This window comes from Cibotium barometz, chromosome 25 (genome assembly GCF_041138505.1).
Source record: "Cibotium barometz isolate CiBa-2024 chromosome 25, ASM4113850v1, whole genome shotgun sequence".
NCBI classification, from domain to species: domain Eukaryota; kingdom Viridiplantae; phylum Streptophyta; class Polypodiopsida; order Cyatheales; family Cibotiaceae; genus Cibotium; species Cibotium barometz.
Window position 1 is genome coordinate 23,567,240 of NC_141070.1, and position 20,554 is coordinate 23,587,793.

The window sequence follows — 20,554 nt, forward strand, 5'->3', positions numbered from 1 at the left end:
TGTCGGATTATTTGGTTTTAGAGATTTCTAAACCTCATGGAATAATTTGCAACGAATAGACTCACTAATATTAGAGCTGGGTAAATGCCAATCTGAGCTAAGAAATTCAAGTAATGGAAGCTCTTCTAACCATCCTGATGAGAGGTTATGGTTCAAGTGAAAGAAATTATCATTAAAAAAAATACCTGATCTTGCTAGCTCACTATGAAGTCAACCCACATATTGGTTCTCACCTATAAATGAATGTAAAACATTAATTACGCCTACAATGCTCTTCACCGGTTTGCCACTCTTCATAGGATGAAGGATACAAGTTTGCTAAGTTAGAAAGATAGACAGAAGCAAAAGCATAGGTTTAAAATGCTTACTAAACAAAATGATTAAAAACAAAAATAACAGAGAAACTTAAAAAATTGGGCATGTGGAGAGGTAACCCTTCTCGCCTTTCAGAAAAGGGTAAGCTCTTTGTGCATGTAAACATGTTGCACTAGAACTTCCTTGACAGTCTTGTCGCTACCCTTAAGAGTGAAGTCCTTCACTCGGGTTTTCCAACTATCAAGGAATGCATTAGAGTTCACTCTTTTACGCTTCCTACATTGGAGAAGCACCTAAGTCCCCTTTGCAATGGTCAGTAGTATCCATTGGTTATTTTCATCTAGTGTATTGGCCAAGGTTATTACCTCTACTTGGGAAGAGGGTCTCCTCGATCTCTGTAGTGTTCCCATGATAAAAACAAACGACATTGTATGGGCAAGGTAGAGGCAATAAAGTGAAGTGGTAAGAAAGCCTTGTACGAGCAATGAAGTGAAAAAAGCAAGGCGGGAAAGATAAAAAAGGAAGAATGCGTGCTTTAGGAGGGAAAATAGAGTAAAGGAGGCTAGAGCAGAAAGAGGGGGGATTTGGAATTTGTGTAAAGTACATGATATCTTTGTCGGTGTGCAGTCCTCTTTTCATTCTAAATGCAATGAATAGGAAGCTTGCAAGGGCCATATGTTTTTTGATATCTTTTGAATATACATTTCTCCTTTTTTCATTATAAATCTTAAAATAGATGTTTTTAAAAGTCATTTTTCATTATTTTAGAAATGAAGAGTATTATTGCTTAATGAGGTGGATTGTTACAGTGGCTTTTAGCTCATTGGTATCGAGGTATTTTCCAAAACCTTAAAGGGCCCTCCAAGCCCCCCAATTTCCCCTAATGGCTGCTCCATAGAACTAGGGCACATGGCTGCTCCATGTACCCTAGTTCTATGCCATCTAGTCCGTCACACCCACCAAAGGGCATGGTAAATTGGATGGCTACAACCTCGTGGCATAAGCTTCATCTTGTATAGGAGTGGTTGGGTCGAATGGAGTTATCTGTGCAGAAGGGATTTTCACATCAAATGAGGCTTTAAAAGGGGATTCCCAACCATGATTATCTGCTCATATTTGAGGGCTAGGAGATCCAAGATGGGATCTACACAAGGACCTACCGTGTTGTGCTCGTGTGGCATAGGATTGGGCCTCGGCCTTTGGCTCGCTATCCAGTGGTTCCTCGAGGGTGAGAGGGTTAGTGGTTAAAAGATGCATCAGTGAAATCTCTCTCAGTTAGTGGAGGATTAGTGTTATCCTTATTTTTATTTTCACAATGAGTAGATAAATAAGAAGTTATAGGACTGAACATTGGGTAGGTGTTTTCCTCTACATCGTCCTTTTTATCTCCATCCCCCTCATTGGAAGGCGGCGGTGGTTTCTTGGTGATAAAGAAATCATGTAAGGCATGTAGATCTTCTTTCTTGGGGAATGTGGGATATTCTATGTGTGCACTTGGTCAAAGTCATATTTTCATGTTGTTAATAAAGATTGTAGATATGCACAAATAATATCAAAAAAAATGAAGAATGCCCTAGGGATGATAAAGTTTGCTATTATGTAAGAGAAGGTATTGGTGGGTGTCCCAAGCCTTGACCCAGCCATGTGTGAGCATCCAAGTTAAGCTTTCCTGAAGTTTGGGAAGGGAAGCCACAAAAGAGCTGGGAAGAGATGGTTTCATTAGGTGAATGGGCTCCTGCCCCTCACTAAAGCTAGAAGAATTAATAAGAACCTTGCACCAAGATTAAAAATTTAGCACTATAGGGTGTAGGGGGTACATGTACATTGATTGAACCTCATTAAGTTTGAGGCCCCACGTAAATATAGCCATAATAATGGTGGGGTTAGCATATCATGTAGTATTTTGTTAAATTAGTGCTAGGTCCCCTTGGGTTAGTTCTTCACTTAAGTTAATATTATATTGGAAACAAAAAATAGGGAGGAAGTCTTGTGAGAGGCCCGAGGAACCACTGGAAGGTCAGCCAGTGAGGATGCCCTATCCACCACAGGCTTACTCTATGTGTCATCCTCTTTAGGCACGGCATGGGTTCTCCTTGCGGCTACAACTATTGATGAAGATTAGTGAGGCGAGCCTCTTAAGCTTGTAGAGCCTAGGCAATCTGTAGCTCCCTTTGGTGGCAAGCTTCTTGAATTTGAAGATTGTGAAGGAGTAGGCCATCCTTCTCTGTTCACAACACACCCATCTTGGCTTGTAGTGTGGTTGTCATAGCATGGGCATCCATAATCTTCTCATTAAGATAAGAGATGACTTGTTAGTGGCTAGCTAGCATAGTCACCTTTTTGTCTTGCAGATCCAGTAGTGTGGCCTTGAGGTCCTTGACCTATATTTCATAGTTTGGCACAACTGATTTCATAAATGTCTTTGGCATGTTCCAATTGCCCTTATAACACCTCCATGTGGGCTTTTAACCCTACTTCAGTGGCCTTTAACTCTTTGTCATTCTCTTCCAAATGGTACTCTAGGGCTTGGTAATCATCAATTGCATTAGAGAATCATCAATTGAGCCTCGAGATCCATCACATGAGTACGCGCCTTAGCCTAGTTTGGACACTTTAGCTCAATGTTTTTTTGTTTTCCTCCACTTGAATTTACAACAGTGTAGTGCGAGCCTTTTCTTCCATGGCTTCCTATCTTTGGCTTTCTAGCCGATGAAGTAACTCTTGGACTTGTTGAGCTAAAGTGGAGTTAGCCTCAAGTATTCCTTTCTACTTTTCCTCTTCATCCTTCGTGAGCTAATCCATCTCCGCCATCAATTGTGCATTTAACTTTGTAGTGATGCTAACATGCTTTTTAAATAACCGCTTGGCTGAGGCCTACATGTGGAACTTGTGTTCCATCATCTAGGTGGAGAGGATATTTAGGTTGGACACATAGGAATCCATCTCGTAGTCCTTGTGTTCCCCGTGCTTTAGGTACTCCTCAACCCGGGTGTATTTGGTCTTTTCACAGTGCAGAATGTCTTTCTCTAGCTCGTGAACTACCACTCTTTTGGTCGTGGCATCCATTTCCTGCAATTGCATGCAAAGTGGCTTGTATGGCTCCTCGCTACTTTGGGAGGCTTCTATTTTCTGTCTCTTGGTAGTAGTGTCGGCATCTTCTCCAGAGCTCACGGGTATGGAGTGCTTCTCTTGAGTGTTTCTTAGAAGAGGAGGGCTGGAAGGAGAAAAGAGATCTAATGGTGAGGTAGAGATAGGCTGGGTTGCTAGCTTTGACCCTCATCTACTATAGTGGGCTCCTAGGGTGGCATGCTCAGCCCTGCAACATCATGCACTTTAGGATAGATGGTTCTTCTAGGGCTAGAGAAGATGGTGGTGGGGGGCTTGAGGCTTTTGCCTAGAAGGGTGCTTTCTTGGCCTTCCACATGAGTCGATGCGGTCAGGGAAACAAAATGCAATCGGGGAAACATAATGCATTCAGGGAAACATAATGGAGTCCGCGAAACAAAATGGGGTTGGCGAGGTGCTCTTCACCCTTTTCTTGGGGGTTGTTCTGTCGAGCTAACACCAATCCACGCCACCCGGCACCTTGTATCTTCTAGGATTGTTTAGCCTTCTACTAGATTTCTCTGTAAGACCTCTTGTGCTATGGTGGTGGCCACCTCGAATTCTTTAGGTGAAGCATCAGGCAATGAGACTCCAGCAGCATAACTTAGGATTTGCGTGAGTAAGTGGGGATTTACAACCTTATTGCCATGTTTGGTGAGGTAATGGGTAAAGTCCCAGCAGTGAAGCATGCTAGCTTGTTCCCCTCGGTGCAGGCGGTAAACCTTATGCATGTCCATGCAATTGTAGCTGTCACAACCGGCTTTACCTCCATAATCATGGATGTTACTTTGCATGCCTTCTCAAGTTGGCGATCCTTAAGAGCTGTGAACTCTACTCCATTATTGTTCACGTGGGAAGGTGGGCAAATATCAAAAAAGTCCAACTTTTTGGAAAAGGGGGAAGGTTTTGGCCCCGACTGGCAAGTGGCATGCCTCTATGATTAACCTTTTGGTAATTAATTATGGCATCTTGGCTCCATCAATGCATGTCACCATACTGCAATAGGTGACCTATTGATACGAGGCTAGAAACTCTACAGACAATCGGGTGTTGACCCAGCACTGGATTGCTTCAGCCAAGTTTCTAAGTCCGGTCTTCTCTAGCTTTTCCTTCACCTTAGAATCATGCACTAACGGCATGTAGCTAGGGGAGTAGTATTGAAAGTAGACTTTCTTATTGTCCACCATCTCCACGTGGGTTATGATGTTACCATGGCACCTATCCATCAAGTAACTACCCTTTTATTTAGTTTTCCCCTTAGACTTCTTCTTAGGGGTCTTTTCGTCTCCCCCCAAGGAAGTGGGAGAGCTTGGTTCCTCATACAAACAATCTTGAGTGGTCTCCTTGCTTGCCATGATGCTAAAAAGAAAACTATAATCAGTCTCTATTGGTAAGAGTATCATGAGCCCCTATTAAATGTTAGATGTTAGAATTACATGTTAGTAGAATTTGGTAAGAAACAAGAGTTCTTGGTTTTTTCCAATCACAACCGTGATTCAGTAGACTACAAAATCACAACATTGGAAAGATGGAAGTGTTGTCATGATTTAAAGTGGGTGACGTGATTATACAAGGATGACATGGCAATCATGATGTGATTGGATGGCATGATTAGTGATGTGACATTAACGTCGTGATTATTTTTAATTTTTGGGTGCCGTGAGGGGTGATGTGGTCGTAGTCACAACATGATCAATAATCACGGGCATGATTCTTAACCGCGATTCTTGGCATAGTAATCATGCGCTGTGATGTCAGCTATGTGATCGATGATGTGTCACCATGATTCGCATCATGATTTCGCAGACTGCAAAATCACGATTGCCATGGGATGGGATGAACCATCAAAAATTGACATTGGCAACTAGAATGTTTTAATGCAGTGGTTGATTGTTAGTTTTAGTATGGTGATGAGTCTATGACTTTGAAGTCATGGAACATGGGTTCCGTGATTATGCAAAGTGCACAATCACAGTGGCTAATTCATGTGTTTGATTGATGAAGGGGAGTGCAAAAAAAAAAGAGCAGTCAATTAGATTGGGGACGGGATGGAGCGAAAAGACATAAAACATGAAAATAAATAGAAATGGGAAACATAGAAATGGGAATAGAAAACCCATCGGTGTGTTTTTTATTCTCTTTACCAAGCATAATAATCATTTTAGACAACACCAAGCAAGTGAATAAAGATTAAAAAAGGACCATGAGTCCTACCTGAAGCAAGTGGTATTGGTGGAGAGAAGGTCGCAGAGATAACCAAAGAAGGTGTAGGCGCAAGCATGATGCAGAGCTCAAAGAAGAAGGCGACAGTGGAAAATTTTTGAAAAACAGTGAAAATAGAAAAAATGCCTATTTAAAGCCAAGGGGATCACAATGGCTGGTGGATTAATGACTTGACACATGGCACAATATAACTGGTCTTGGGATTTGTGCCATGCTCACGATAACATCGAGGTGTGATCATGTCATAGTCGACTATGATCACAACGGTCGACGTCATTCACTCCACAAGAATGCATCACTACATGTCCACACATTTAATATTAATATCTACTAATGGTGAAGAATCTTCTACTGAAAGCTTCACGTTCACCTCCATAGGTGTTGACATAGGTTGGTAGTCGATCATCCCAAATGCTATGAGAATCTCCCAAGCATACTTATGTTGTAATATAAAGATCTTGCATGACACGTGCTAGACCTCCATCTCCCAAGCATACTTATGTTGTAATATAAAGATCTTGCATGACACGTGCTAGACCTCCATCCCTAAATAGAAATGCATTAGACCCAAGTTTGACATCTCAAACTCACAGCTGAGCATATCCATTGTCTGCTAGATCATTTTTTCATTGTCACCTGTGATGTTTAAGTCATCTACATATAGGACAACCAAAGCAATCTTGCCGTATCTTTTTAGAACATACAAGTTAGCATCAAAAGCACTTCTAGTAAACCCAATCTTTTTGAAAAATTGATCTATCCTATGGTATCATGCCCTTGGGGCCTATTTTAGCCCGTACAATGCCTTCTTTAGCCTATAAACTTTGTTTTTAATCCGAGCATCTCAAAACCTGGTGACTAAGCTACATATACCTCCTCCTTGAGATGTCCGTTTATTAAGAAACCATTTTAAGAATAATTAGCATCTCTCCATTACCTACGAGAGATAGCACAATAAGTGTCAATGAAATGGTATTCTAAATGTTATAATTATGAGAAAAGATTTCTATGCCATAAAATCATATAATTTATAAATATTTAGTTTATAGTTCATTAAGTTTTGGATACCCAAGTATGAATAAGGACCAATTGTATAAATAACAGTATTCTCATAACGCAAGACACAATATCCCTTTGTGCTAATTGAGTCTAGTAAGGACCAATTGTATAAATAACATTATTCTCATAATGTAAGACACAATCTCCTTTGTGTCAATTGAGTCTAGTCCTATCTCCTTGCTCTCTTGCTTGTCTATGGTGAGAGAGAGAGAGAGAGAGAGAGAGAGAGAGAGCTACATTCTTGGTACATGTTCCTTCCATGCTTGTATTTTAGAGTGTGACAATAGAGAGAAGTTAATGTACTTACATGAAGAATGGCAATCTCATGGTGACAGCTTGAGGAGAAGACGAGAGTGGTGCTAGCTCCCACTAGCAAATCTTGGAATCTACCAAGATACGAGCTTGAACACTAGCAACAAGTTTTCCATGACAAATTAAGATGAGCATTATCCTTTACACTAGAAGAGGTATGGTGTAGCCAATAACATTTTTGACGCCGCTACCCACCACTCTGTTGGAACTACAACTATTTTTGAAGCTATGCGATTGATAGAGAAGAGAATATGTTATGGTAAGGTTGTGAAGGAAGAGAAAAGAGAGGTGAAAAAGGATTGTTTTAGCATTTAAGGTAGTTCTTTACATTATTGAAAAGTAGAAAATCAACAAAATAAGCATTTGCATCAATACTTGCATGGCAAGAATATCCTTATCACGACTGTGATTGTGCATGGAACGCCCATTTGCTATACTTTCTCAAATCAAAAAAAAAAAAAAGAGCCATTGATTCCATCGCTTGTTGTCATTGGAATATTCATGTTACAAGGGATTAAATTGAAAAATTTGAACTAGAAAACTTAAGATTTACACACCCAAAAACATTGATTTTGGTTAACACCTTCTAAATGATGTTGACGTGATTCTGTAGGTAGTAAAATCACAACCGAGATTTCTGTTCACAACATGCTTTTTTGACAAACTTACCTATATCGCAATTCTCGAAATTACGTATTAAATGCACCCTATTTTTAAAAGATTCTATCTTATCTAATCGTGATTACGGATAACGAATCATGGCATGCTTATTAATCATGTCCATGACTACCACACCATAAATCACGCTTGAGAAATCAGAGTCTATGAATACTAATCATGTCTGTGATTGATACATCATCAATCACGTAGTTGAAATCATGGTGATTACCCCGTCACCAAAAATCACAATGACAAAACTTGACCATTTGATAAGATAGACACCTAAGACAATGACTAGAAGATCACGAAAATCATTTGAACAATCCTTGGACTTGTTTGGGTAAAGACCGTAGCCGTGATTCTGTAGAGAATCATGGCTGTGATTCTAGACCCTACAAAATCACATCAACTGGTATCTTCAAAATTGATAGGAGAATTGGTTAAGAATGTTCCCAAGGGCTTTCTAGGACCAGAGGCAGTTGTGAGTAGTTGAGAGTATCCAACAAAATTTATGTGACTCGTGATTATTGATGACGTCGTAATTTTGTAGACACCTACCATGATTCTATAGAAACCTATCACTTGCAGATTTGAAAATTCCAAAAGTGTGTAACTCCAAAATTTTGGCCGGTTAAATCCATTTCATGCACTTAAGGTCGGGAAGACTTGTTGGTGGTGACATCGTCCCTAATGATAGTGTATCTAACCAACCAAGATCCTCCTACCAAAGAAGCTTAGGATCAGCTTGCACGGTCAACACACAAAGGAGTGTGTTTGCTTTGCATAGGCTGAATTCTTTTGAGTCAACAAGTAGTGAGGAATCCATGAAAACTCCTGTTAATGAGGAACCGGCAGGGGAGAAGGGCACTTCTTCTCCAACACTATCTGGAGAGTTCACGGGCTTAGCCCGAGGAATCCTTGGATATGGACATAAGCTTAAAAAGGAAACTCTACAGGTTGCCAAGGGACAACCATCAGGCTTGGATCGAGAAGTGAGCACAAAATACCTAGAAGCATAGGACAATAACTAAGGGAGGAACCATCACCAAGGAGAAATACCCTCAACCAGCAGTACAATATACTCTAAGAATACGGAGGGACCCTGTAAGCGCCTAAGAAAACAAGGGCAGTATACTTTCCCACTTCCAGAGAGCTGGAGATTGAGGAAAAAATGAGAGAAGCACAAGCCCAACTTAGAAGGCTTGAACAAGAAAACACCAAGACACCATGAATTGGTGCCGCCTGCGGTCAAGGGACACCGGTTTTCATACACCACCATTCAGAGGGCTCCTTTCGAGGTTTGCACAAGCCGGGGGAGGAGGAGAGACATTTTTTGGTGGGGCAGGCGGTGGGGCTCTTGCACCTCGCCAAGGTGCTAAAAGCATTTTAAAGGGGGTTTCAAGTGTTCTGAAACAAGAAAGAAGACTCTCACACCTTCCAACGCTCAGCCTTGATTTACCAAGGGATATATCCATAATGTTATGGGGAGTAAAGTTTACCTTTTGCATAATACTTGACTATAAGTGTTCTCAGTAATCAATACAACATTTGAGAGAAGCAAGGAATTGTAATTTCACTGCTAATTTACAAGCAGCTTCCAAAGGACTTCCCCATGATCACAGAGACAGTTCTGTAGAATGCACCCAACCAAGCATTATACTAATCCTCATCTGCAGCATTATGACCAAGGCTACCTTTATAGAAGTAATCGCATAACCGATCCCTCCTGTAAATCATGCAAAAACAAATGATTTCATACGGGCAACCAAGGCACAATCATGTCACATCAAAAACACACAGCACGGTGACACAAGGCAGTTAAACTTACCTTGGAGCAGACCATTTCCTTTCACTGGAATTGTCTACTTTGTCTGTACTATCTGACACCTCCTCTGTGTATATACTTGAAATGCTACAGTCAACGTTCAAGCCCCTGCTATGTATGCTATCAGTTTGAGGCCTTCTTGTACTCGAAGAGCTAATGTCTATAGCAGAAGACAAGGTGTCATTGAAAGTTGCCGGCACCTCATCTCTAAAAGCCGCAGGCACCATGCTTGCACACTCATCCAAAAGAAGACTCCGTGCACGACCCGAGCCTCTTCCTCCTTGGCCAGGAAATGTACCATGTACAGGAGATCCAAGAAAATCATGGTTACTTGCTGTCTGCTCTGCTGCTGGATCGTCAAAATTAGGTGAACTTGGAGAACACTGATCTTCTGTCTCTGCCAAACTATGCCCACAAACATCCAAGCATTCATCGACAGTGACTGTGTCCGAAATGGCCACTGGCGACTGCGCTCGCATCTGCAACGAGCGTAGCAGTGCAGCCCGCCGGAGATCGGCAGCATAGCAAGGATCACTGGGTGATGGCGGGAAACGACTCTCGGCATCTGGCGCGCGTTGCCTTGGTTGTGAGCAGGGCAAAGGTAGTGATGATGTGGATAACCCACTGGCACCCACTACAGCCTGACTGTTGCCACTACTTGAAGCACCCTTGAAAGACTTTAAAGGTGAAGCTGGCCTTGAGGACTCACAAAGAGAGCTCAACGTGCGCTGTGGCGTCTCACAGTAGCGTCCAGACCTGTAGCAAATGCTTTCATCGCTGTCATCGGACATGTATGAATCAAGGGTTGATATTTCATCTCTGTATATACAACCATCCCATTTAGTATTAGTAAACAAACAGTCAACGGAAACTTCCCTTCACATAACACGATTGCAGGAGTACCTTACCCATTGCTTGGATATGAAGATAAAGACTTTGAGAAGCACCCAGTTTCTGTTAGAGCCAGTGAGTCCATGGGATCAGAAGTCTGAGGCATCATTCTTGAGCCTCCTGACAGTGTATCGCCAACTTTCAAACCATTCAAACTTGAGGCCATGACCTGCCCAAAAGATCACCATAAAAGTACACTGAAATACAGGATACAAAATCCTGGGAATTGTGAGTTCTTTGGATGAGTTTGGGGCAAGAGGTTTTTTTTTTCTCTCTTTTGGTGGAAGGGGGGTGGGGGGGGGTGCAGGGCTTTATAGCCCCTCACTGGCCACGCCTTAGCCAGCTGTAAAGAAGCATTTATTGCTGTCAACAGATGTTGGTTAGCCAGGTCAAACCTGCCACGTGGCAGCCAAGTTGTTACTCCCATGTTTGGGCATCCTTCCCAAGGAATTAAGGGTCCCCAAGGTGCCCACGAGCTACCCACTGCAGAGTCTACAATGGTCCACCATCAGCTTTTTGAGGTGCTGCCCGGCCAAGGAAGCACTCTTTCCTTTTCAGATGCTAGCTCTTGCTGCCGTGTCAACCATAAACGAGTTCAGAATGTCTTACCATTAGGTTCAGTCTGATGCCCCTTTGGGTTGAAACCAGCATCCCATACATATTGTCACTTAAACATGGCGTCTCACAACAGAGGTGTAACAGGCCAACTATCTCGGCCACTTAACATCGAGATCTCGCTGCTCGCTGAAGCTCCCGATACCACCCTGCTCTGCGCACCTTCGTTCCCCCCCCCTCCTCGCGCCTTCCTTCCGCCCCCCGCTTGCTCCCCTCTGCTCGACGCTGCGCCCCCCCTCTCCTTCCTCGCTGCTGCGCCGCCCCCCCCTCCTTACTCGCCGCTTCGCCTTCCCCCCCTTCTTCGCCATTTCGCCCCCCTCCCTTCTTCGCCATTTCGCCATCCCCCCCCGCTCCGCCTGGTCGCCATCCCCCCCCCCGCTGCCGCCTGTTCCCCCCCGCTGCCGCCTGTTCGCCATCCCCCCTGCTGCCGCCTGTTCGTCATCCCCCCCCGCTGCCGCCTGTTTGCCCCCCCGCCTCTTCGCCTCCTCTCGCCCGCCTCCTTTCAGCAGCGCCCCGCCCCCCTCCTTCTCGCATTGTCGCCGCCCCCCCCCTCTGGGCCTCTCCTCCCCCCTTTTTGCGCCGCCCCCCCCCCCTCCCTCCTCTGTCGTGCTGCTTTTCACCCCTTGGGGGTTTTTGTTTTTTTTCCCTCATCGTCATCCGTCCTTCCGCCTCTTGGTGTGCAGCCCGCTTCCTGCAGGTTTTCCGCTTGCGCCTCGCCTTCGCTTGAGCTTCAGACTCTGATGGAGACTCCTCCCGCCTCGCCTCAGAGGGACTCTTCCGCAGCCCCCTCGCCCGCCCCCGAGGTCATCCCCATCAGGCTTTCTCTTTCGCCGGAAGAGGAAGCGAGCCTCACCGCAGAGGTGGAACGCCTTCAGGCTCACTCCACCATCTGCCGTATAGTCGGCACTCGCCCCAGCAGAGGGGAGATCAGGGATCTACTTCAGGCTCGCCTTCTTGCAGATGTGGGCAAGATCCTTGATGTACAGCTCTTGGGCCGGGGACATTATCAGATCGAGTTCGAGGCCGCCCAGAGCGTTGCCAAGGTCCTTGCCATGAGTCCTCTGGATATCAGGGGTGCTCGGGCTTTCTTCAGGCCTTGGCAGCATGGATTTGATCCAGCTGCGGCGGAGCAGGGAGAGCGCCTCTTCCATATTACAGTTTGTTTCCCTGGTCTCCGCCGGGAGTATCTTCCGCTCCTCTCCAGGCTCGGAGCATTGGTGGGCTCGGTTCTTGAGACGGGCCCCTCAGCAGCTTCAGTGGTGGCCAGAGCAGCTGGGCTACCTTCGGTCAGAGTGTTGGTATCTGACATCTCCTCCCTTCCTAAGGTCATTCAGCTACCTAGGATAGGGGGGGGGTGGATAGATCAGAGAGTGGAGTTCTCGGGGCTCCCGAACCAGTGCTTCATTTGCAGGCAGGTCGGTCATTTGGCCAAGGCCTGCCCTCGCAGGAGACCTCGGCCCTCACCACAGCAGCAGGCCACGGATGGCCCGCCCACAGATTCGGCTCGGCAGGCTGCCTCAGGGACACCTGCTCAGGCCACAGAGACCTCGGAGTGGCAGCCTGGACAGGGGCGCCGTCGAGGGAGACAGCCACAGCAGCACGCCCAGGTACCGCTGCAGCAGCAGCCACAGTCTCAGCCTCACTGGGTTCCCGTGAGGAACAGATTTGCTCCCCTTCAGGAGGAGACCCCTGCAGCGACCGAGGACCAGGAGATGCCAGCTCCCCCTCCTTCACCTCCCCCACACCCATCCCCTCCCACCGCCTCGCTCCCACCATCGCCGCCTCCCGCCCCCGCTCCGGTCTCGGCAGCGGCTCCCTCTCCTCCTCCCTCGCCTCCCCCTCCTCCCCCTCCGCCCGCCTCGCCTTCCCGGGAGGTCCTGGCAGCTCCCTGGCGCTCACCTGCAGTCCGGAGGGCGCTGAGCACTGACCTCGCTCGAGCATCACAGAGGAGACCTATGCCGATTAGGGCCTCACGGATTTCATCTATCCGCAGTCGGCTGAGTCGCCTCGGCATTCGACAGCGCTCGGCGGCGTTTGATTATACCTTCACACGGCTCTTTGGAGCAGAGGGCCCCCATGAGCCAGCACCCATCCGAGTGCATGTAGTGATACCTCCGGCCCGCAGGGAGGAGGCACTAGACTCAGCGGTGGCCTTCTCGTTCCCTCTATGTGGACCTTGTGACCGGGAGTGGACTCTAGAGCTCGCTCTCAGCACGTTGAAGACTCAGGCAGTTGAGTTTTCTCATCACATGAGCGATTTGGAGGTTACAGATGTGCTAGGCCGACTTTGGGAGTTGGCTCATTTTGTCTTGGATCCCGGGGGTGTGGATACATCCGGGATTCGGCATTTGGTCGTGCGCATAGTTGCAGATTTGGCACGCGACCCAGGATATGTGAGTATTCACGAGGTTACTATGTCAGAGCAGGAGGCAGTCGCCATGGGTCACAGCCACTGGCGCCTGATCCGGGATTCTTGCAGTACACCGGGTGGGCAGACTCGCAGCCGTTAGGATGGGGACTACTCTCCATCCAAGCCGCTTGCGAAGGCCCGCCGCACGGCTGAGACAGCATCCACCTCAGTAGGACATCCATGAGGATCATCTCATGGAATGTTCAGGGCCTTGGCGGAGCACACTTTATACGCTATCGAGGCTGCTTGAGGCAGGAGCTACAGAGATGCCTGGTTGGTGGCAGCATTGACATTCTGATGATGCAGGAGCACCACTTGGGTGAGAGCAGGATCCGGAGATATGGTTCGGTGATGCCTGGTAGATGGGACACTTTCTGGTCTGCAGGGTTTGGTCCTTTGGGTGGACAGGGAGGAGTATGCATGGTTATTGCAGATGCATGGCGGCAGGCCATTGTGGATCGAGGGATCATTGTGCCTGGTAGAGCACAGTATGTCATTCTGAGGATGCATGATGAGCTATTGGGTGTGCTCAACATCTATGCGCCCAATCATGCTAGTGCCAGAGCAGAGTTCTGGACTCAGGTTACAGATGCATTGCCAGAGGCCGCACATTGGTGTGTTGGGGGAGACTTCAACATGCTTGAGGACCCGGCAGATAGGGTGGGAGGCAGTCATGTTACAGTGCACGGCACAGAGCTTGCAGCTTGGGACCGGTTTTGTATGACACTGAGGATCACTGATGCATGGCAGCATGGGGCTTTCTCCCGGTCTCAGGACAGTCTTAGTTTCTCTCGGTCGGATCGCCGGCAGGGAGGGACTAATCTATCTCGGATTGATCGCTTTTATGTGGGCGATTGGTTGGGGGAGCGAGGGGGCTCCGTCGGCATTCTTGCTGGCACCTCATTTTCAGATCATGCGCCAGTTATACTGACTTTGGAGGAGGGGACACGGGAGCCCAGCTTGCAGTTGAGGATCCCAGAGAGGGTACTTGCAGACCCCAGTCTCGCTGAGGACATTGAGAGGATCTGGCATGATAGTCAGTGCTCTGACCAGGATGCAGCGGGCCAGTGTGCCCAGGGACTCATTGATCTCAGCTCTTTTCTACACGCTGCAGCTTTGACACGACTGGGAGAGATTCGAGAGCGGGAGCAACGACTGAGACGCAGCCTTGCTTCGCTACAGCGCCTTCAGGAGCAGCAGCCTGCATGTGAGTGGGTGGCGTCCCAGCTGAGCCAGGCACGCCAGGAGGTTAGAGAGGCAGAGGAGCAGAGACATGAGTTTTACTATCGTCGTCAGGCCTCTCAGTGGACGCAGCTTGGTGATAGAGTGACTGGGGAGTTTTTTGAGATCACTGGACCCCGTCATGCGCGAGCAGGGGTTCGCCAGCTTGGTAGACCGGATGGATCGATAGCTACTGAGCTCAGGGAGATCAGAGCCATTGCCACTGCTTTTTATCGTGACTTACTTTCAGCGGAGCCAGCCACTGAGGATCGAGATGTATGCAGACAGACTGTGTGGGCCCATGTGCAGAGGAGGGTCACAGACCATATGCGCACAGTTCTAGGTGCGCCTCTATCAGAGATTGAGCTTGCCGAGGCCTTGAGGGTCCTGCCGCGACATAGTTGCCCAGGGGAGGACGGACTGACGCCGGCCTTTTTTATGCGCTATTGGGACCTTTTGGGGCCAGGCCTCCGCAGGGGCTTTCAGCATGTTTTGGACACTGGGGTGATGCCGCAGAGGTTTTCAGAGGGCTTGATCTATCTTATCCCCAAGGGGGAGGGAGTATCGGATGACATTCGGCATTGGAGGCCTATTACGATCCTCAATACTGTATACAAGGTCTTGGCAAAGGCCTTGAGTTTGAGGATCCAGCCCTTCCTGGGGGAGTTGATTCATGCTACTCAGACAGGATTTGTCAAGGAGCGCAGTATCCTTGACAACATCTTTACTTTCTGGGAGGCGATGGCCCGAGCTAGGTTCCCTGGCGAGGACTTGGTCGTGATGCTTCTCGATTTTGAGAAGGCATACGATAGAGTTGATTGGGGATTCTTAGAGGGCACTATGCTACGCCTGGGCTTTGAGCCAGGATGGATCAGAGGGGTGGCAGCTTTGTATTCCACAGCTCGCAGCCAGGTGCTGATTGCAGGAGGTCGGGGGCCGAGTTTTGAGCTGACCAGATCAGTCCGTCAGGGGTGTCCTCTCGCCCCTTTCCTTTTTCTCTTCTTTGCGGAGGCTATGAGTATGTATTTGACGGCAGAGGAGGTTGGTTTGAGAGGACTTCAGCTCCCAGTCCGGGGGGAGGATTTGCTTGATGCTGAGTTTGCAGACGACACGGGCTTATTTTTGCATGGCCAAGAGGCCAATCTTATTCGGGCAGAGCAGTCGCTCCAGGTTTTTAGTGCAGCTTCGGGAGCATTGATCAATTGGCGCAAGACAGTGGCCTTTTGGATCAGTAGTGCTCCCACTCCGGCATGGAGTCCGGACCCCGGTTTTAGATGGATTCCTCCCGGCACAGCAGTGCGGTATTTGGGATGCCAGATTGGCCTCGATTTGTCACCTGAGCAGCAGATTGCCCCGCTTCTTCTGAGCATTCGGAAGAAGCTATTGTATTGGAGTACAGCTCGACTATCCTTGGCTGGGAGGGTGGTGGTGGCAAATCAGGTGCTGTTAGCGACTATGTGGTACATTACGTCTTGCTGGATTTTCTCGAGCTCTTGCATCAGCCAGGTACAGAGGCTGATCAGGAACTTTCTGTGGTCTGGGCGGGACGGTCAGCCAGCTCGGGCAAAGGTTGCATGGGCAGTTATTACGCTTCCACTGGCTCAGGGCGGTTTGGGCATTATAGATCCAGTCGATCAGAGTAGAGCCTTATTGGGGAAGCTTATTGTTCGGGGGTTGCTTCCAGGCGCTGAGCCTTGGAAAGAGCTCCTCTTGCAGCGACTGCAGGCCCGGGCGCCTCCTGCAGGGGGTACTTGGGCACCAGAGATTCGCTGGATATTCATAGAGATGAGGAGGACAGGCCTCAGTAGAGGATGGGAGGACAGATTTGCTTTGAGTATCCTGAGAGCTTGGGAGCTGCTGAGACCGGGGCTCTCTCAGCGGCCTCCGTCTTGTGTTGAGGAGCGGGCCAGGCAGCCGCTCATCTGGAGCCCAGCGGTTCGTACAGAGCAGGGTCATATGCTGGGTTCTCGGCCTCATCTAGCCTGGGGACCTTTAGCGGCAGGCCCAGCTCGTAGTTTTGGAGACTGGCAGGCTTTCTGCAGTCTACCAGAGGAGACCCAGGTGGAGAGGCTGAGTCACTTCAGAGGGGGGTTGATTATGAGGGATGATATTCAGGAGGCACTTACAGAGGAGTGGTTCACACCTCTCGAGCCAGTGGCCCCACGGTGGATGGGTGCCTTCACACAGTTGGAGATCCTGATTGCTGTCAGAGCTAGTACTGAGGATGGCAGATGCCTCTATTATGAGATTCAGGATGAGGGCCGACTCCAGAGAGTGGAGGTGGAGTCGCCTTTGGTTGCAGAGTGCACCTTTCAGAGGATTCGGGTAGTGGCTGCCGCTTCTCGGAAGTGGCATATTGACCCCGACCCTGCTGACGTGCTCCCGGATTGGCGTATATGGGCATATGCAGCGCGCCCCTTGGCCCGGCTACAGTGGGACCCCGGAGAGTACGAGTGGCATGATCCTTATGCATCCCTTGAGGCCACAGAGATCACATTTTTCCAGTATACTGTTCGGCTGGGACGGCATATTTTGACGGCGAGGAGGACGGTTTCTCCAGCGGCAGCGGGGCATTGGCGATTGCAGGGACTATCACAGGAGTTCCTGGAGGATTTCTGGGCTAGGTTCTTCGCTAGTCGACAGGCCCGCAGGATCTCGGCTTTTCAGTGGCTGGTTGCCCATAGGGGCTCAGCAGTTGGCACTTGGCTTGTTTACAGCGGTCTTCCGGCGGCCTGCGTCCGATGCGGCCACCCTATGGAGACACAGAGACATTGCCTTTGGGACTGCCCTCAGGCACAGCAGATTTGGCTGCGGATGCTGCGTATTCTAGCCCCCCTCTCTCCAGAGGGTATGTTTACGTGGGGTTCCGCTGCTTGGTCGACTTCGTCAGGGCCTGCTATGGGCTATGAGATGGAGCAGGGCAGTCAGGCCATCAGATTTATTAGGGGCCAGCCTCGCCTGGTTCCGGCACCGGATTTCTCGTCCGCCAGCTGGACACAGGAGAGGGATTTACGATGGGAGCTCCTCAGCAGCCTCACCATCTGGTTCACCTGGAGGGCCCGGTGCTTCACGGCCTTTGAGGGGAGATTAGAGCCACCAGCAGAGACTGTTCGGGGGATTTGGCAGGAGTTGATCCACACCCTGCGAGGACAGTACGACCGCATCCGGGGAGACTCGGATGAGGCGATTTTACGGCGCCAGGCCTTTCATACCACTTGGCGCTGCGGCCCGTTCTACACCCTACACACGGGATCCCCCCGTTGGCACTACAGGCCACCTGTTTGGCTCTTTCCCCCCCCCCATTGTATGATTTAGCCGCTCAGTCCTTTAGACTGATGCTTGTATTTTGCAGCACCTAGGGAGAGTCTCCCGGGCTGCCATGATGTATTCACTGCTCTTCTCTCTGTTAGGAGCAGGAGAGATCTCTTTTGTAGCCCTACGGGCGTTTTTTACTTAACTAATGAAAGGATCTTTTCTCGGAAAAAAAAAAAAAAAAGGTGTAACAGGCCATGCCACCCTTGTGATCAAACTTTTTGCTTAAACAATCATAACACTGACACAAAACGGCAAATCTAGCATGCTATGCATCAGTACTATAATATCAGACTTTACAAGACGGAAACTTCAACAGCAGTTCTTACCATTCCAAAGATCAGCTGCATCCCTAGTTGTGCAAAATCTCGAGCAATAACAAATTTGCAAGTATCCAATACCAAGTCAAACAAATAACGGTGGATTTTGACAAGCACAAAGAGAATTAATGGAAAGTGAGGTTTTGTACAAAAAGACAACAACACATGCATTATTAAAGCAGGGTCTTCTTGACAACCCATAGTAAGGGTTACAGACACCTATTCATGTCATAACAAGGCCCCCGAATGAAATGCACCCGAACAAGAAAAAGGTGAAACCTAAGAAACATTGTCTGTGCTACCAAAAAGGAGAGGGATATAAACACTTGGGGATAAAGAGAAGCAAGAGAAAAAGAAAGAAATGCTGGTTGGACTAAAAATGCAAAGAAGGTAAGGCTCAAGGAGAAAGAGAAGAGGAAGTGGAGGCAGCCCACAGTAAGAGAGGGAAAAAACAGGCAGATCATAGTAAGGGAGAGAGAAAAAGGTGCCACACCTTAATGGGGTGAGGAGAGGGAGCAGCCTGCAGGTAGGAAAGTGAAAACACAATGCCTATCCGCTAACATACATGCCCCTTTTGTCAGCCAGCCAAATATTTCATCCATTGACTCCATGGACAACAACTTACGTCAAGCCTCAACACCTCATGCATAACCATGGCATCTCATCTCAACGTCAGCACACACTTTTTTCATCATGAGTGATGTTCACACCGACGCTAGAATGGGCTCTAACAAGAAAGAACAAAAGCGTTGGACAAACTTTACACTAAGAACAGATGAGTTTCTTGGTCCTGGCCTTCCTGCTGAGAGCTGATTGCACAAATAATTGCAGTTCTGCCACCAAAGGCTGGGTCAATTTGGTACACAGCAATGAAATAGGAGTGGAGGCCAAGTCCATGGACCCACCACATCACAAGAACACCATGAATTCTTGATTATCACAGATACCACTATGCAATGTTGGTATGCATGTCGGAATACGCAGCAGATATGAGACTAACTGCTGAGAGCACAACGTAGCAAGACACCAACAAAGAAGATAAGCAAATGCACGGGAGAACCACCAGCCTAGAAAACGCTGAACTGTGTGGAGAAGAGCAAATGCAGAAGAGAGAGAGAGAAGCTGTATGAACTCTACTCTATATACAAGATCCGGTACACATACCCAATACATGAGCCTTGAGGTGTGGGGGCCAGGCCCACTATATATGTGGTCCAGGGCTGCTGGTCGGCCAGCCCAAAACAGGCCGACAGCAGTCCCTACAGCTCACGACCCAGAAACAGCAGTCGGCCAGAGAAAAACCAAGTCGGCCAGGTCATCACAGTCAGCCAGACCAGAAAATAGGCGGCCAGCATACTCCTGCCCCACGACCACAGAAAACAGAGGAAAAATACATGGAAAAAACGCGGGAAAAATGGAGAAACACTTAATGGGCGGGCACACCTGTTAGCATTATTCATCTCCTGGTAGTGTGCCCAAGTTATGTAGGGGTGCCCAGATTTATCCTAGGCAGCACAATATTTTTTCCCTCTGTTCAAGGCCCTTGGTTGTAGGGTTGGCCACCCATTTTCACATGTTTATTATTTTCTAGTCGTGAGTCCTTTTTCTAGAGCAAGTTAGCCAGCTCCTGTAGGGGCTATATAAGCCAGGCTCTTAATTTCATTAGTTCTCACCTTGACAGGGGCTTCCAGGCCCGGGTCCTCCCTTATGGGAGTAGTTGTTAATCATGGCCTCACCTACGGGGACCACCCCTTGCACAGGACTGTTTGTATCATTGCTTCTTCATCATTATGCAAATTCGTTTTCTCTCTCTCTGTGCCTATGTCTCACGCTTTCCACTGCACACTTTTGACATGGTATCAAAGCACTAGGTTGAAGCTCTTCTACAGAAGGTGTTCTGGCGTTTTTTGAGAGAGAAGGATTTCTGCGTTTTTTTTTTTTTGATACTGCTGTGGAGGAGGTGCTGGGCAGCATGACTGCATTTTTTTCTCTGAAGGAGGGCAGCATGGCTGCGTTTTTTCTGGAGAAGGTGCTGTGGGCCGCCCCTATAGCTACGTGCTAGGACCTTGTGAAGAGGTGGAGGGGCAGCCAGTAGAGGTGAAGATCAGCCTCCTACAGGCTGTGTTTTTTTCTGCCCCCAAGCCAGAGGTGGAGGGCAGCCCCCTATGGCTGCGTTTTCTGCAGATATGGGGCAGCGAGCAGGGGAGATACACATGCTGTGTTTTCTGCAGATATGGGGCAGCGAGTAGGGGAGATACACGTGCTGCATTTTCTGCAGGTGCTGAA

General features: G+C 48.1%; 1 protein-coding gene across 1 annotated transcript in view; it reads right to left on the reverse strand.

Moving 5' to 3' along the window:
- Window positions 1-9,106: 9,106 nt before the first annotated feature.
- Window positions 9,107-20,554, reverse strand: part of LOC147624367 (uncharacterized) — a 31,637-nt gene continuing 20,189 nt past the window's right edge. The window contains exons 2-4 of the mRNA XM_086819352.1: window positions 10,408-10,559; window positions 9,503-10,318; window positions 9,107-9,400 (exon numbers count right to left, since the gene is read on the reverse strand). Coding sequence (XP_086675478.1) covers window positions 9,334-9,400; window positions 9,503-10,318; window positions 10,408-10,559 — 1,035 coding nt within the window. The 3' untranslated portion in view covers window positions 9,107-9,333. The remainder of the gene's footprint in view (window positions 9,401-9,502; window positions 10,319-10,407; window positions 10,560-20,554) is intronic.